Genomic DNA, 18,509 nt, shown 5'->3' with positions numbered 1-18,509 from the left:
CTGGACTCCAGCCACCTCCACAAGAGCGTTTAACTTCCTTGAGATGTGACCCGTTCCTTTGGCTTCTGTGACTCTGTTCTTGCTAAGTTCTGTGTTCACCGACCCACGCCTCTTCTCTGATTAAATGTTGGAGTTCCTCGTGGGCAATCCGTGGTTTTCTCATGTTCTACATGCTCTCTCTGGGTGGACCCAACCACATTCATGACCGAGTCCCACTTGTAAGGGTGCCTTCCCATCAACCATGATGAGTTGGTATGTTTCTTAACCAGCCTCTAGCCACAAACAAAATACACTCAACAGCTATAGGAAAACACAGAAGGCTATAAAGGGTTGAATATCCAGAAAGCCAAGATTCTTGAGAGAAGGCAAAATCCAGGGAGATGGGATCTTGCCCTAGATGGACGACTCTTTCTTGCGGATGCCTGATCTCAGAAGAAGAGCACATGAGCATAACAAGCTGCCCAAGCTGAAAATGTTGCTTTGTCCTGTGTCTCTTCCTGTAGTCTTTACTCAAAAGAACAACAAACTCTGACCCTGGAATTCTTCCTCCTCAGTATCTTTACAAATACCTCATCTTCCCCATCTCGGGCCACACTCCCTCAGGCCAAGGCCCTAGGGTGGTTTAAAAGACGTTTCCTATTTGAACTCCCTGCTTCCAGGTTGTCTTTGGGGGTGATCTGTGAGTCCTCCCAAGTCACTCCATTGTCTGAATTGTTTTGGTGACTCCACCTGACCCAGGATATTAAACAACACCAGTGACAGGCTTTGGGGTTGGCCCCTGAACACCACTCTGCCTATTCCACTTCTCGAGGTGCATACGGCCTTGAATGGCAGATGAGCAGGACCTCAATAAAGCCCAGATTCTTTGGTGCAGTGGAGCATGCCTAGAATTTTAGCACCCAGGAGGCTTCAAAAGGGGTTAGCCTGGATGCATGGCAAGACCGTGTCTCAAAAAAAACTAAAACAAACAAAAACAACACAAAACAAAACACGAACAAAATAGCAGGTTTTTTCTCTAGTGTTATATCACATATGGAATCTATATTTTATATAAATGAATAAATCAGGAAGATTTTTGTCCACCTGTCCTCCAGCTTCCTGTTCCCCCCTTCTTTTGTCTCTTCTCTTCCACCTCTCCTCCATTCCTATAATGGTGTCCTTCACTGAGGGATAAATAAAATCCTAACTTTATACAAAACCAGACACAAAAAATGAATAGAGGATTTAAAGACAGAAAGCAACAATAGAAGCTGGGCTGGAGAAACAGCTCAGGGCAGCCCTGGCGGCCAGCCTGTGTTCAGTTCCCAGTGCCCGCGTGACAGCTCACAAGTGTTTGTAACCCTAGTTCCAAGGGGTCTCATGCTTGCCCTGGCTTCTATGGCTCTGGCACACATGTGTTACATGTACATACTCAAGCATATGTATATGCATAAAATATAAATAACTATTTAAGAAATAGAAAGATAGAAAAACATAGAAATACTGGCTGGAAACGTGCGTGAACATTCTCTCTTCAGAGTCAGATCAGGCTCCTACCTGAGGGGCAGCTCACCCTGTAGCTTATTTTAAATTCAGTTTCCCTGGAACACAGCTACGTGTGTGTGTGTGTGTGTGTGTGTGTGTGTGTGTGTGTGTGTGTGTGCTTCTATAGGACAATGGCTTTGCGTGGCCAGGACAGAGGTGTTATGTCCCGCCAAGCTTAAAGTATTTACTGGCTGGCCATTAGTACATACACAGTTGACCCCTGAAATGAGAAGACAAGACATCGGAATAAATACAGCCTCGAAAGCATTGCTTCCACAAGACAAGCAAAGATAAAAGTGAAATAACAAGCTGAAAACCACATTTGAAATAGGTGTGACAGATTAAAGTTTAGCATTCCTGATACGCAAAAGTTTACAACAATAAAAAAATATGAAATGGTAAGGCAGATAGATGGCTTCAATAGATAACCAAAAATGAAAAATAAAATAAATATTACATCACTTTCTGTTTTGTTAACAACCAAAAGAAGACAAATAAGGTGAAATTATGACCCCAGTTTGCTTGAAAAACACTTTAGGTTATTTAATAATTAACTACCAAATATTTCTAAAATTGCAAGATTTTGTAATAACAAAAGCTCAAAAAAGGGAGGGAACCTTTAAAGAGCAGGTAGAAGAAGCTTTTACACACACTTTCAAAAAAGAAACTTGAAAAATAACAATGATTTTTATAAAGAAAGAAATCTGACTTTCTGAAAAGCGGCCAAAGTTAATTTCACCCAGACAAGTTCAGCGATAGGAACACGCTGCTCTGGTAGGAACGGAAACACAGCCTGTTCTGCAGTAACTCGAAACTGGGCTGCAAAACTTACTTTTGTCGGGAGCCAGGTGCATCTTGGCCTGGCCCCGCACCAGCCTGCAGGTGGAGCCGTCTCCCGCACAGACGCCACAGTTGTCTTCCTTGGCGGTACTTCCCAGCTGTCGGTCGCAGCCCACCATCTGTGGGAAAGAAGGGGTGAGGCATCTCACTTAGGATGTTGTCAGCTTATAGGCTGGCTGGCTTTTTGAGCACACTGCTTTGTAAATGTCACCGATGGGATGTCTTAGAGTCTAAGATCATCTATATGATTCTTTTTTTTTATTAAAAATTTTCTATTTTAAAACATACCAACCACAGTTCCCCCTCCCTTCCCTCCTTTCCCCAGGCCCCCAGAATCACATGGTTGCAGCTGTCTCCCTGCACCTTTCCTCTCCTTTAATTGTATTTCGGATATCTGCCTAAGATTTTTCTTTCCCCCCCTTCCTCCCCCACCCCCTTGCCTTCCCTTGAGATGGGCTCTCCTGTAGCCCAGACAGCCTTGAACTTGCTGTGAGCCGAGAATGACACTGAGTGCCTTGTCCTTCAGCTTCTACCTTCCACGTGCTGAGAGTCGGGCTTGGTTCCCGCAGTGCCAAGGACCCAGCTGTCACCAACCGAGCCACATCCCCCCTTTCTCTCCAACCCTACCGTTGCCCGATTCTCACTTCTTACATGCAATGTCTGTGCCCCGGGCCCACAGTACTTCTCTAGATCTGCTTCAACACAGAGAAATCTAGATACATCCTTCATCTGTGCCATTCCATCTACAATTCTGTATCACGGGCTGCCCTTACCCCGAGGCTGCCACCTCCGTATAACAATATCCATCTGTCTACAAATGCTCTTAAGGAGAAAACCTAGGATTTATGTTCTGAGACACGCTCCACTGCTGTCTTCCGTTTGTTGTGTTACTATGCCTGTGGTGTGTGTTAGTGTGAAACCCTCCTTCCAGGAGAAGGGCTGTGTTTTGTATTTCTTTCCGATTTCACCAATAGGGCTTGTGCATAAAGATTGCCCAGCGATATTAACCAGTCTAATAGTTTATCTCTGATTCCTACAGCCACCCAGCTAGCATTGAAGTGGCGGACTTTAGAGATAGACGGCCATGACACATCCTGACTCACTCGCCGCATCTTTCAAAATACAGGATGCTGGGCAGTTTAGACTCTCGGAGACTCGTTTTCCTTCACAGGGAGGCAGAGCTAAAGATGCCAATGTGTGTTTCACAGACAATCTAGCAAGAGTTACAGGACCTTTTTGTTTTTTTTTCCTCAGAGCAGTACACCAATGGAATGTTCTATGGGGTTGTGACCAAGGGTCACTCTGACTGCTTCTCTGTTGTCCATTTGGACTCCGGGAGCCTGTGGGCTTCCCTTGGCAGAGCTGTCAAATCGCTCTACACTCCAGGTGCTGGAGAGAAAAGAGGGATTGGATGGCGCTCAAACCACATCTATAGGCGGGTGTCTCCGAAATGCTGGTGTTGAAGGGAAGGTGCGAGAGAGAAGGTTTCAGGGCAAGGCAGCCTAGCCCCAGGATGCCGGGAGGGAAGGGGCTACACTTGCTCTGTGCAATCACCACCAGCAAAAGCTACAGCCTTCAGCATTCTCTACTCAGACAGGAGAGAGTCTCCAAGCCGGGCTCCTTGGTGGGAAAGCTGCGGCGGGCATTAAACTAGTGGATGGATTCAATAGCTTTTGTATCCCTTCCATCCCAATAAGATCACTTTAAAGAAGGTATTGGGGAAAGCTGATTTTTTTTAATTTGTATGTTGCATGTATGTTAACATGTGAGTCTGGGAGCACACGTATCAGGAGATACATGTGACATTCAGAAGAGGACACTGGGTTTCGGTCCTTGCCTTCCTTACCTGACCCACGAACTTCTGGGAATCATCTTACTCCTGCCTCCCCAGAGCTGAGATTCTAAATCCAAGCTGCCATATCCAGCTTTATGTAAGTTCGAAGGATCCAAACTCAGGCTCTTGGGCTTACGCGGCAAAGCTTCACCCCAGCCTTGTAACAGCGAGCTGGTTTTGACTGGATGCTTACCACATGTCTGGCACTGTGCCACAAATGTTGCCCCTGATTTTTCACTCCTTCCTTGCATCAATCTTAGAACCTTTTATCGGTGGGATCTTTTATCATCATCTTACAAATAAGGAGTCTGTCATGACATGGCTGAAGTTGAATGGCTTGTCCCCACGGCACAGAGAGCACACGGTGCCAGTAATAGTTTTAAACCCCTGATCCTCTAAGGCAGTGGCTCGCAACCTTCTTAATGCTGCGACCCTTTTTTTTCCCCTCGAGACAGGGTTTCTCTGTAGCTTTGGAGCCTGTCCCGGAACTAGCTCTTGTAGACCAGGCTGGCTTCGAACTCACAGAGATCCACTTGCCTCTGACTCTGCCTCCTGAGTGCTGGGATTAAAGGCGTGCGCCACCACTGCCCAGCATTGCTGCCACCTTATAATACAGTTCCTCATGTTGTGGTGACCCCGACCATAAAATTATCTTGTTGCTACTCCATAACTGTAGTTTTGCTACTGCCATGCATTGTGATGTAAAAAAATCTGATACGCAGGATATCTGACTTGTGAGCCTTCCGGAGGGAGTCAAGATCCACAGGTTTAGAACCGCTGCTCTGAGCAGAATCTCAACAGCGTGCCGCACCTCCATGCACCTCTGCTCTTGGCCGGGAGACAGCGAGGATCCCTGCTGCAGGGGACTGTGTGTGGATATTTACAGGCACATGTGGAACCGCTTAAGGGTGATGGATTCTGGAAACATACTCGCATGGTTGGGATCGGACCAGTGAGTAACCGCGTTTGTGAAACTTTCCCCATGGGAAATAATTCCACCATGAAGTTATAGACACCGTCTTCCTGGGCCGAGCTCTGTCCTCACATGTCGCTGTCCCCGAGCGCTCATGCGTTTCATGAGGATGAGAGCCACCCTCTCCCTGCTCATCCAGTGTGCTGAAAAGCGAGGATGGGCTTATTTTGAAGAGTGTTTGGGGCCTTGCAAAATCTTGGGCAATCGGATCCCTCCCGAGCACTTGTATTTGCTTCCTGATTTTTTTTTTAAGAGCTAAAATCCATCCAGATCTCACAGCCAAACAAAGCATGTGAAAACATCACAGAAAAATGATATTTGAAAAGGTCTGACCGCCTGTGATTCATCAAGTGTAAGCCAGAGCCCTCGATATTTAGGCCGGCCGAACCCTGGCTCTCTAGAGCCTCCACAGAGTGCTAGAAGCAACTCCTACAATATTATCTGAAGCGTTCTCAACTTCTGTGACATCGCCTAATGCCAAGATACCTAATTACAGTGATTGATAAACTACTAACTGATAAACGCATCAGTTACATTATTCTCTGCTGTAATGCCAAGCCTAAAAGTATAAATCACTAAGACACGATTCTTATCTCGTAGGGTAGTTAAGCAGGAAGTTTAAAGTTGCAGGACATAGGATAACATAAACACAGATTTAAAAATATGAGCAGTGGTTCTTGGAAGGCATAGTCGTCTATAAACAGAAACTCAGCAAAGACCGTTGCAAAGTTCAGGCAGATGGAGCTTAAGTAAGTGCCATTAATCCAAATGAAGCAAAATGCGGATTTTCCCAGATAAGTCAAATTTAATTCTTCAAGAGCCAAACAATTTTTTGAATGAACTTTTTGTCTGATACCTCTGAAAACTGGATATTACTTTAGATAAAATTTGAAATTGAGCTGGTGCCTAACTGGACGCTTTATCCCGACAGACTAGTGACCATGGTCCTGGAAGGTACTCTGTATATACTATTGGGGAAGAAAAGCAAGCATCACTATCACACAGCTACAAACATGGGACCTGCAGCAGCAACCTGCCTGCAAGCTATGCTGGAATAATTGTCGCCCAAACGTCATGGGAGTAATCAATCAGGTTTTCGGAGCAGATTTAAAGTCTGCCCCATGCGATGGAACCCATATCTGAAACTGCTAGAGAAGTGACCTGCTGTCACTGTCTTTGACCAGTAAAATATGAGCCCAATTGGCTTGTGTCCGTTCTGTCAAGAAGGCTGAAGAGTCAACATGAGAGTCTCATGGTCTCTCTGTCTACTGTAGCTATACTAAAAGTGTGATGTTAGGATAAAGTCTCCCTCAGCCTGGGTCCCTGCAACATTACAAGAGCAGATACCCTAATGTGATGTGGGAGTCTTCTGTACGCTGCCTGCCGCTCCTCACTACACTGATGGTCTACGTTGGCAAGGGGCATTAGCAAGAAAACAGCATTTGATTGCTTTAAGCCACTGCCCTCGGTGGGTTGTTGGTTTCTGCAGAAAACAAAACAAAAGAACTAGCCTATGATATCACACAGGAGTGCAATCCAGCCATTCACGCACAAAACCAAGTCAGGGATAAGGAGTGTGATCCAGTCTTTCACACACAAAACCAAGTCGGTGACAGAGAACTTTTATTTTCTAAGAACTGGAAGTTTCATGTTAAAATCCAGATCTCCATTTTTCCCCAAGGAAAACAAAACAAGCGAAACCTCTAAAATGCTCATGTTTCCTTTCCCCTCTCTGTGTACTGGAAACGGTAGAAGCTACAAGGCTGCAAAGAATTTAGTCCAACATGAGAAAACTTGAAAATTCGGCGACTTTGTAGTGGGAAAAGGGTAGATGGCCTTAAATTATTGCAGGAGTAACCGAATGCCCGGGCTCCCGTGAACTTCCCCCTTAGCATGTCTTCTGCAGTTCACACTCTGACCAGGTCCGAGCAAGTCTCCCTGCAGGGCTGTGTGTGCGCACGTGCATGTATGTCTTTGAGTCTGGATCCATGCTGCTGAGCTCTCTTTCTGCTGGACTGACCGGCACGTCCCGTTTTCAACGAGACTTTAGCTTTACAAATACCCAGACAAAAATATCCTGAACTGCCGAGCAAGACTGGTGGGCACCTCTGGGAGGAAAACGTTTTCATTCAGCGTGACCCCAGTCATCTTTTCGTTTTATTTCATCTCAGAATACAGAAAACCTTAGAGACTGAGACAAAATCAACGAGGCGCTCCAACTTATTCTTTTGTGTAACCTAGACCAAACTTGGCATCCTGTCTGCCATCTTTCTTTTCTGGACATATATGCTATGACCGTGAACTGAGCATGATCAGGCATTTTTCTTTCGTCTTTCTTTCTTGAACTATCACCTTACAAGGATCATGCTCAGAATGTGCAGCTTAAACAGAGCATGCTCAGTCATTTCCTAGCTATGTACGCTCATCTGAGTGCATGTATCCCTTTAGAATTCAAAATGTCTTGAAGTCTTGATCCCCGTAGTGACAGTGTTTGGGGTGCAGCCCCTATGAGGAGGTTGGAGCATGTGAGTAGAACCCACTAGAATGGATTAGTTAGTACCCTTGGAAAACAGACCTTGGAGACCTCTCTTGTCTCTTACAAGAGAGGGCCCAGCTGTCTGAAATAAGGAAGTAGGCTCCCGTTAAACAACTGTGTTTCCAGTGCTGAGATCGGAGCTGTGAGAAGCACCTTTGTGTTGTTTATCACATCTGCTCTGGAGTACTTTGTTATAGCTCACACAGACGAAGACACTCTGGGGGTTTACCTCCCTCTGGACACCCATTTTTTCTTATAAACAAAATGTATCGTCTCCATTTGGGTAGGAAGATTACTGTTCCTGCTTAATCAGTTGCTGCTGGGCTCGTGAGTCAGGTGCTTAGATAATTCCCAATCCCCAGAAGACACCCAGGGTTACTTGTTATTCTTTTTATAAATCCCATTGTACATTTTTTTAACAAACTATTTCTTACTTTAAAAGTTATTATTTTGTGTGGGTGTGTGGTTTGCATGTGTGTCTGTGTGCTTCCGACATGGGTACAGTGTCTGAGGAGGTTAGAAGAGGGTATCAAATCCCCTGGCACTGGAATTACAGACAACTGTCAGCCACCCGTGACCATCTGGACGCAAACCCAGATCGTCTGGAAGAGCAGTCAGTGCTTTTAACTGCCGATCCATCTGTCTAACCCCTCACAAATTATTTTATCACAAATTCTAAGTAATTTCATCTAGTTAGCTGCCAAGAAATTTGATAAACAAAAATAAGAAATCAAACATGTTGCTGAAGAGGCATCTCAGCAGTTAAGAGTGTGCATTGCTTTTGCGGAGGATCCAAGTTTGGTTGCCAGCACCCTTGTCAGGTGGCTCACTAACACCTGCAACACTAGTTCCAGAAGGTTCAATGCCCTCTTCTGGCATCGAAGGGCACTTGTGCACGCATGCATACACACACACACACACACACACACACACACACACACACACACACACACACACCTAAAAAGAAGAGGAGGAGGAAAAGGGGGAAATAATGGAATTTGATCCGCAGACCTGGCCCGGCAAGCATCAGAAGCAGAAGCAAGCTTCATTCAGCGAGACCATGGCGAGGCCTGTGACTGTCTCCTGCTGTCCGCTTTCTCGGGCTCATGCAAACTTGCTCCCAGGAGCGTTGTGACATGTTCCTTTAAATGAGAAAATTGTAAACACACTTGCAAAAATGATTGTCTGTGCCAGATGCTCATCAGGGCTCCCTTCAGTGATCCCGAGGCCAGCAGAGTGACTCACACAGTTGACTCTCTCTCCCTGACAACTGCCGACAGCTGCCACACGGGACAAAAAGGGAGTGTTTCCCTGAGGAAGGGAAGATACTGCATTCAACAGGGAAATCTCTACATCTTTTTATTCAGATGGCCTGCATTCACCTTGAAAAATGAAAACAGACATTACTCCTTCCTACAGCATGGATTCATAAACACACAATGGGAGATGCTCATTTAAAACGGGCTAATTCAGAAGTGGAATCTGCTATCATCCTGCAGACCTCTTCCAAAGCTGGGAGTTACTGGGCAAACAAGGAAGCTGGATTTAGATAACAAAGGGAAGTTTGGACAGGGAGGACCAGAGGAGGCCAGGAAACGTGAAATCAGGTTGACTGAAGGCCCCCTTGGTTACAGCTATCCTGTTGGGCACATAGAATGTTTCTGGAATTGAACATTTTTTGAAAGGGCATACAAGAAAGGCTGTGTCTCATTTTTTTGCCCATTGAAAAGGCCAAATCTCGGTGACACTAAGGGAGAGGCCACATGGCCATCAGCCAGCTCTGAGCAGATGACAGCATGTACTACAGGAAGTGAGCTGGAAGTCTATGCAACTTCAATTTAGAATCCTGGGATTAAATCATCCGGGGAAGAGTAGCAGGTGTCCTGATTTTGTTTTGTTTTTATTTTAAAGGAAGACATAGAGATAGCTGAGAAGATTGGATGAGGACAGAGGCCAAGGCTGCCACAACGGATCCACAAGGAAGGAACATGGAGACTGACTATCAACCACAAGAAGCCAGAAGAGTGAGGGATGGGTTGAGCTTTCTCTCTAGAAGGAACAAATCCTGCTGAAGCTTTGATTTGGGACTTCTGGCTTCCAGGGTATTAGAAACCACATTTTTGTTGTTTTAAGCTATCAAGTCTGTGGCAATGTGTTGCATACCCCCGGGAAACTAGTGAAGTCTGCTAACCACCAATGCCTTTTCTCGCCAGGTCACTGGCTTTACTCAAACCGAGGTCGCCAACTAGCTTTCATCAACTACCTCCCGAGCCTCGCGAAGCCCCTGAAATAACTGGCACTGTTAACCTTCCCAATATTCTCCCAGCCTTTCTCCTCTCGCTCATGGTCTTTACACGACACACAGTCTCTTCCATCCAGTCGGCATCACGGGCACTTTCCTATGCTTTCCCCTTCAGTGACAAGGTCAGTCCTCTGCTCTCCTTACTGAGTACCCAGGGGCATTAGGTTAGATACCAGGACCTTAGCATCACCCCCCGCCCAGCTCTAAAATATGAGCCAACTTATCTATTCACAGGTGTAACAAGCTCATCCCATCTCGTTCCCACCCAACGTTTTCTGTCTTCCTGATGACCTCACTAGTCTACCAGGTGACCCCTCTTCCGCTCCCCACATCCGTTCACCCATGCGGTCCTAAACAACATGCTGTCCCTTCCTAAAGTTCCCTCCCCTTCGTCAGTCGTCCTACCCTCTGTTGGACTTTGCAGCCTTCATGAGTCCAAACTTGACCTCCCATTGTTTCCCCAGATCCTGCCCCCTCCAAATATCCGGGCACACTACCAGGGAGGTAACCTTTCTAGCGGCAAGCCCATCTGAGCTGTTTCTTGGAAAATCACTCAGTGGCTCTTCCGATAGCGCTCGGGAAAAGTTAACAACTTGCTTCTTTCCACTCGCACACGCAGTCCCAACTTCCAGCGCTATCGCACCACCACACCTGACCGCTCAGCCCCGTAGAAGATTAGATACCCTTACACACACCTGACGCTGCCTCCTTCTTCTGCATGCCATGAGCCCCAGCCAGATTAGATACCCTTACACACACCTGACGCTGCCTCCTTCTTCTGCATGCCATGAGCCCCGGCCTTTTCTTTGTATATCTAACTCATTCTCAACTTTCCAACACCTCAGTGTCTAATATCGCTTCATTCGGGGTGAAGAAGCCCGGATGAATTCCTCCCTCGTTGCTGATGCTCAAACACAGGGCCTTGCATATTAGGAAGGAGCTGTACCACTGCTCTCAGCCACACCCCTCTACGTCACCTTTACTGACAACAAGCTCATTTTGAACACAAACGTAATGCCCGGCATTGACAAGAAGCTCGAAGGAAACAAGCATAATCCCATGAACTGGTGAGAAGTATGGCTATGCAGTGGACAAGCCCCAGGGCGGACTGGCTGGAGCAGAGGGAAATCCCGGACAGCTTATAATGCAAAAGAATGGAACAGCAAGCGTTGAACATGGCAAGATTTGGCAACAGGGAGTGTTAGATAAGACAGAGCAGGGCAGGCAATGGACAAAGAGAGATTGGCAGGCAGCCAGGGGAGGCTGGATGCTGCAGTGTCAACTTCAAGAAGACTTTCCGTTTTGCATCTGGATTTGTGACATAGTTATGTTTGGTGAAGGAGGCCAATCTGTGTTTAGAGTGCTTATATGGCAATATCCGGTTCTCCCAGCACAATCTGTGGACTGTCTTCTCTCATTGCTGCTTCCTGGGAGATCACTTGGCTGGCTATGGACTTATTCCTAGGCTTTCCACTACAGTACAGACCACTTCCCGTTTGTCTCTTCTTGTGCTGGTTTCTTACTGCTTTGATTGCTGTCACTTTATATGGAGACTGGAGGCTGTAGAATGCCAGTTCTCCAACTTTGCTCAACTCCCTTGGGGGATGCTGATGTAAGTGGAGTTGTATTCCTTAAGTCTTTGACTTTTGTACAGCTAACCTGTTTATATACACTGTATTATTTGTAATCAGTTGTTAGTTCCAGGAGGCTTTATTTTTTTATTCAGCATATGCAATCAAGTCATGTGTAAACAAAGATAATTTTGGTCTTTTCCTCAAACAGCATATTTTTCTTTTATTCCCAGTCTGTTGAAAGGCAGTGGCGGGGAGAGGAGGAGCTGGGGGGACATCTTTGCCTTGTTCCTGATCTTAGCAAGCAACTGTCTAACTTGTTACTGTTAAGAATGACATTAAGCCAACTGTGGTGGCCAACACCTTTAATCCCAGCATTCAGTGGGTAGAAGCAAGTGGATCTTTGTGAGTTAAGGCCAACCTGGTCCATACAGTGGATTCAGGACTGGTCAGTGTTACACAGTGACACCCTATCTTGAAAACATATGGTCATTTCGTCTATCCAGTCTATGAGCACAGGGTTGTCGTTACTCCTTCATTGTCCTTTGACTGTCCACTGGGTCTGATCTGAGTGATGTCTCATGCTTACTTCTGATGCCATTTTCTTTCTGTCTCATTATTTTCTTACTCTGTTTTATAGCTGTAAAATGCCACTGCTATTTCTAAAAATATAACTTTGGACACCTTTATCTCTTCATTTCCAATTCTTTTTCATTGGGATTTTCCTCTCATTTTCATGAGTTCTTCTGCTTGACTCGCATTGAATTGCGTTGCATTTCCAGTTTCCTACGGCCTAGATGCACCATCGTGGAGCCTTCTTTGGGGTTGGAAATTTCCCTCTGAGGGCAGCTTTCATTGTATCACACACATTTTATCAAGTTGTATTTCCATATTCGCTGAATTCAAAGTAACCTTTCCTTTGTTGTGAGATTCTTGCCTATGTGTTATTTGGGAATACGTTGTCTCTACGTGTTTGGAATTTTTCTGCTGGTTCCCAGCGGTTAGGGGAACAGAGGAATGCAAAGACAAAGCATGGAGAATTTTATGTTGATAGAATGATTCAGATAACACTAGTGAGTCCATCATAGCCTGGATTCCCAGTACTCAAGAGGCTGAGACAGAAGGACTATAGGCTTGGTGCTAGCCTGGGCTACACAGTTACTTTGAAAACAGTAACAAGTATATGGCAACACTTTGCCTGAAGTGGAAATGAAAACAAAGGGAGGGAATGATGACTATAAGTCCTGCTCTGGGCAATGACACATTATCTCCACGCAGCTCATCAGATGTAACATCTGTATAATTTGGATGGTGTTTTTGAGGAGTAGGAAGGATGGGCATGTAGAGGAACAAGAAGGGGTGTGGAAAATATCTGTCTTACACTAAAGTTTTCTAGGTACCCCCTTAAAAATTATGTTAAAACAGCTGAGGAGTCAGGTAGCAGAAAACTGTGTAGGAAGGTTCTGGAAAACTTGGCAGGATTCCTGGACTTTAAGACAGCCCATCATAAACCACTGAGGGAGGCAGAGAACACAGAATGGCATTTATAAGGAAGAAGAAGAGGAAGAGGAGGAAGGAGGGAGCGAGGGATGGAAAGAGGGAGGGAGGAAGGGAAGAAGGGAGGAGAAAGAAAGGGAAAGAGGAATGGAGGGAGGAAGGAACCTGAAAGTGGAAGTGGGTGATTGGAAAACGGGGGGGGGGGCAAAGGAAAGAGAAAGAAGAAACATGAAAGGCCATGGGAAGGAAAGATAGACATTGTGTTTTCCTCACACACAGCTGGGCTGATTGCCGTAGTTACTGTTACTGCCCGGAGTCTTCTAGAAGCGATGGAATACTAGAGATTTGTTGTTTTATATTAGCATTTATTAAATGTATAAATTAATGGGTTTCATTATGCATTTCACACACACACACACACACACACACACACACACACACACACACACACTGCAATCATCTCCTGTTACCATATCCTACCCCTTCCCTCCTCTATTTCCAAGCCTTCCTCATACTTTCATGTATTAACTCTATATTTTCCTTAAAAAAAATTGTTTTTCAGGGTCTGGGGAGATGGCTCACTTGGTAAAGTTCCTAGGACCTTGTGACACACACCTATAATCCTGGCCCTGGTGATGGTGGGGGCAAGAGGAGATAGGCTGATCACTAGGGTTGCTGATCAGCCAAACTATGTCCAATGAGACTCTGTCTCAAAAGATGTGAAGGAAGATTGAGGAGGATGCCTGATGTCAGCCTCTAAGCCTCCACCAATTCTCATGTGAGCTAACACATCTACACATGCTCTCTCTCTCTCTCTCTCTCTCTCTCTCTCTCTCTCTCTCTCACACACACACACACACACACACACACACACACACACACACAAACAAACATCCTTTAGAGATCAAAGGAAGAGGAAGGAAGTCTATGATGCCCTGTAGTCAGCATGCTGTTTCTGGAACCTGCCTAAATTCTCAGCTATTGCCATCCACTGGTGTTGATGGCTTGGTCCCACTCCTTTCAGCTCCCCCCAAATCTCCAGGCCCACCTGCTGGACCGACCTTGATCCCAGAGGTCAGTACTACCTGCTCAGAGCAGTGATCTCAGAGTGTGACCCTGGAGCCCGCAGCAAAGCTTTGGTAGCTCTGAGAACTGAAGAGAAACGCAAAAAGCTGGGCCTCACTCCCACGGACAGAGTCAGAAACTCTAGGTGGGAGTGGCAGGTTACACTATCTCAAACGCTTTGGAGGGCGGGTGTGTGTGCAGGATTCTGTTTGTATGCCCAAGTTGGAGATTTCCTGATCCCGGAGAATTTAAGAAGTCATATATTTTGATTCTGCACAGGCAAAAGCCATACGGCATTCAATAAGGAAAACATGATTGGAATGCCGGATATCCAGGATTTTGAAAACCTTTCTCAGGGATCAGAAGAACAGAGAGAGAATTCTATCATTTCCCTAAAGCCCACACATTCTCTCCCAGGGAATACACTTACGCTGAAATGGTCCAAACCTCCTTACTGAGAAAGGACACGCAATGTCCCCAAACCCAGGCCAGGTATGGCAGGTGTGGTTTACCTGGCAGATGCCACTTATGCACATATCCAGTGAGTCTGCATTGCAGCGAGTTCCATCCAGCACCTTGGGTGCCAGCTCCACCACCAAGCTCTGTCCCCGAGCATGGCACTTGAGCGCGCACGGGGCAGCAGGATCATTGTATAGTGGAATCCACTCATAATAGTGGCCCTGGTACTGCACGTCGTTGTAGGCTGAGCACTGCTGGGCTCTGAAGTCTTCCGAGTCTGCTGGGCAGTCCTGTAGGGAAACATAAGGAACCCTGTGGCCCGGGCACATTAACCAGCCACAGGGGCAGGGGAAGGCTGAACCAGACCCCACCTGCCTCCGCTAAGACACGTTATTTTCTCCGGCCCTCCCGACACCCTGAGATTACAAACTGAACCTGCATTTTTACACTGCAGAATTCCACAGGGGTCTCTGCAAGGCTGACCTGCCAAGGGGAGCATTTTATTAATCCTATCCCTTTTCCAACCAGGTGTTTTCCCAACTAATTGAGGCACATCCTGTGTAGGTGCTAATTTTAGCCTGCTTTAGCCATCTCGTGTGTAAACTGCCAAATGAATAGCAGTCTCCTTTTTGAGTCATGGGGGAACCAAAGGCCTTTATATCCAAGGCGATTCAAGGTCTTCACAGGAACGGTATCAGTCCTGCCCCTTGGGAGTCATTTCAGCGGGGTCATTTACTCCCATTTTAGCCCCAAACTGCTGTGTGTGTTTTTTCTTAAAGTAGTTTAATTCTATGTAATAATGAGCTTTATTAAGATACTTTCAGGCACGTTGATGATATATTTTGATTATATTTACCCCCATTACCTTCTCTTGCTCCTCTCCCACTGAACACCTTCCCCTGGCCAACCAGCTGTCACTCGACTTTCCTGTCTTATTTTGTGTTCCCCCAGACACTCCCCCACACCCACCCCTAGCAACTGTTAACTGCCTATAAATCCAGGAAGGAGTGTAGTCTTGTCCAAACATCTGTGTTCTGGGAGAGCTGCTGGCTGTGTCTCCGTTGCTATTCGATGCGTCTGCCTATTTCTTTTCTTGTCTCCCATTGCTCCTCACTGGTACCAAACATCTGCCCTCAGCAAGGTAGTGCGAGGTTCTGTCCGTGACAGAAGCAAAGAAAGCCCAACACCCTAGGGCTCCCTCCCATGAACAGTAAAAAGTACAAGTGCTGAAGACTCGGGGGAGGCCTTTTTCTTAGGTTCTGCATTCCTCCTTCTAGATAGTTCCAAGGCAAGATGCTGGATGAGACAAGTGGGCACTCCCGAAAACGGTTTCTATTATTTTATACTTTCCCTGTTACGAAGATCATTAATGTTCATTCTAAGAACTTGGGGGGAAAGTTTATATTAAAATGAATAAGCTACAATTTACAAAGATTCCTATACTTAAATATTTATACAAAGCTTGACTCTTCCCTAAGGGTTTATTTTTGAAAATAAAATTTTCTGAGTGCAAGTGCATGCATATTTTATGGACTACTCTATGTTGTGAAATGGTCCTCGAGAAAGGTATTACCGTTAGCCACACCCTATACGGTTGCCTTTCTGGTTCCTTCTTCCCCATCTGGATATTGTAACTTCTAATCAGACATGTATAAGGCAATTTCGTTGCTTTCAGTTCCGTTTCCTTCTTATTGTTTAGGCCTCATAGGTAGTCTTGTAAGTTTGCCTTTTTATACCTGGTCTTTGAAAATGTGGTCATCAAATTTGGTCATTTCTGCTGGAAACCTCTTCACTGTGTCATTTGGCTCAGGGCACCTTGTGAAGTAGAGAAGGCTTAAATGTTTGCGCAGCCTGCGTTCTTAGCGTTTCTTACTCTGCAAGACTTCTTCCATTTTAATGGACTACAGATTCTTTTCTTACCCTGCCCTGAGGACGAATACATATAAAAGGTATTTGTCTAGTTCCTTTATAGGTTGGCAGTGGCATTTAACTCTTGGAGCTTGGGGTTGGGGTTTTATGTGTCATTGTTATTCTGGGTTTTTTTTTTCCATTTGATTTTTGAGATAGGGTCTCTGCAGCCCAGACTAGCTATGCTTACACTTTGAATTTCAGTTGGTCCTCCTTGCTTTGTCTCAGCCATGTACCTGCCACTGTGACCAGTTTAACTCTTTGTTCTAGCTAGAATTATTCAGATGAGTACTGTGAGGTTAAAAAAAAAAAATCTCACCCTATTTTCTCAAAAAAAAAAAAGAACATGTTTCAACATGCTTCTAAAAAATAGTTTATTTCATGTATCACCTTTCCCCCATATCAAACCCGTGTTTTACTGTTACAATGGGGCCAGACCTCCTAATCCTCAATACAGTGACTCCATTTTGCTGCAATCCACCGTTTAGCTGTTCTGCTTCCTAGACAGAGAAAACTAAGCCACCCTTCCTAGGGTTGGATTGCGTTGGCCTACACCATTGCAGTCTTTGGTTGAAGTACCTATCAGCATCAATTTCCCAGAGGCTAGCGTGGTGTTTGGGTCTGCAGTCACATCCATTGCCCCACTAAGTATCACGCTGAAGCTGGCTCTGTATCGTCAATTCCACTCTAAGCTTAGAGGCACATAAAATGAGGGGTGTGCGTGAGACTTCTAGGAAAACGGAACTGTCCATAATCATCCTTAAGCACCCCTAATAAACTCACTTACCCCAGAAAGCTTAACTTGAATGAGTCATTCTTTCGGCTGTTGATGCTGTCCCAGGCTAGGGACAGTTGCTCACCTTGCATTTCCACACAATGTTATACAACAACTGGGTTGTGCCTTTGGTCTTTGCAAACACCCTCAAGTCCTTTGGAAATAGTTAGGGAAGGAGCAGACCATGCTTACCAGACTTTTCTGTGGGCTTACTATACTGGTGTAAAATATTCGACACTCCCACAGTGTATTCATTTTGGTTGTCTTAGCGACATAAAAGCTTATCTCAGGCCATGATGAATGAAGAAAAGCAAACCACAGCAGACTGAAGTTGACAACTTTTCTTTTTAGAAATGGGGACTCTGTCTTCCGTGTGACCACGAGGAAGATCGATGACAAGATGACATCACCTACTTTCCCACAAGCCATGGTCAGTGTTCTCTTTCAAATTCTTCAAAACCAAAGAAAAGTGTGCAGGAAAGCTGGGAACAGATGTGTCCCCCTGCACTGGGCTCACGGGTGTGGCAAGCACTCTGTAGGGGCTGAACGGTCTGGCAGGCTGAATTCTATAAGCCAGTAAAGATTTAAAAATGCAGTGAGTGCTAGCTAATGTAAGTCTAGGATGTCTGCCTGAGCTTAGCCCTTGCCCAATGGGTGGCCCAGTTTGTCATCCTTGGCCAGGACACATCTGGTCTACACCAGGTCAAACTTCCCCAGGAATTTGAATTACACCAAAAAGGAGGAGGGCAGAGATGAATAAGTCACATGAATCTGGGGCTGGGCTGTCCCTTTCTTTTATGGCATGTGTGCCCCAGCAAAGACTGGCAGTTCGCATCCCAGAAGAGAATGGATGGGATACAGAGGGAGGAGGAAAGTTGGCAAGCCACACATCTCAGGAGGAGGAGAAAATCGCCCTGTTCCTCACTTTTGGGGTTCAGGCTCTCGAAACCTGTTTCTGCTTAAATAATATTAAATATCACATACTTCTACTGAGGGACAGTGTTGCGGTGTGTTCCTTTGGCTTCTCGGGAGCAGATGACCCAGGACAAAGGTCATCGAGTATGTTCAGTAGAAGCGTGTTGCCTTAACTTAACTGGCCAGAAGAAATACGTCTCAGAGGAAGGAACTTAGAAACACTCTGGGCATTCAGGTTTTCTAATGAAGACTGAACTATTTCATGGGTTCCACTTTCTTTTTTTTTTTTTTTTTTTTTGGTTTTTCGAGA

General features: G+C 45.6%; 1 protein-coding gene across 1 annotated transcript in view; it reads right to left on the bottom strand.

The window, feature by feature from the left end:
- Adamtsl3 (ADAMTS like 3) overlaps nt 1-18,509 on the bottom strand; it is a 226,202-nt gene that overhangs the window by 114,092 nt on the left and 93,601 nt on the right. Inside the window, exons 6-7 of the mRNA XM_005357679.3 lie at nt 14,655-14,891; nt 2,357-2,483 (exon numbers count right to left, since the gene is read on the bottom strand). Of these exons, the coding sequence (XP_005357736.1) occupies nt 2,357-2,483; nt 14,655-14,891 (364 nt within the window). The remainder of the gene's footprint in view (nt 1-2,356; nt 2,484-14,654; nt 14,892-18,509) is intronic.

This window comes from Microtus ochrogaster, chromosome 22, assembly GCF_000317375.1.
Source record: "Microtus ochrogaster isolate Prairie Vole_2 chromosome 22, MicOch1.0, whole genome shotgun sequence".
Lineage (NCBI taxonomy): Eukaryota > Metazoa > Chordata > Mammalia > Rodentia > Cricetidae > Microtus > Microtus ochrogaster.
This window is presented reverse-complemented; position numbering and strand designations above follow the sequence as displayed.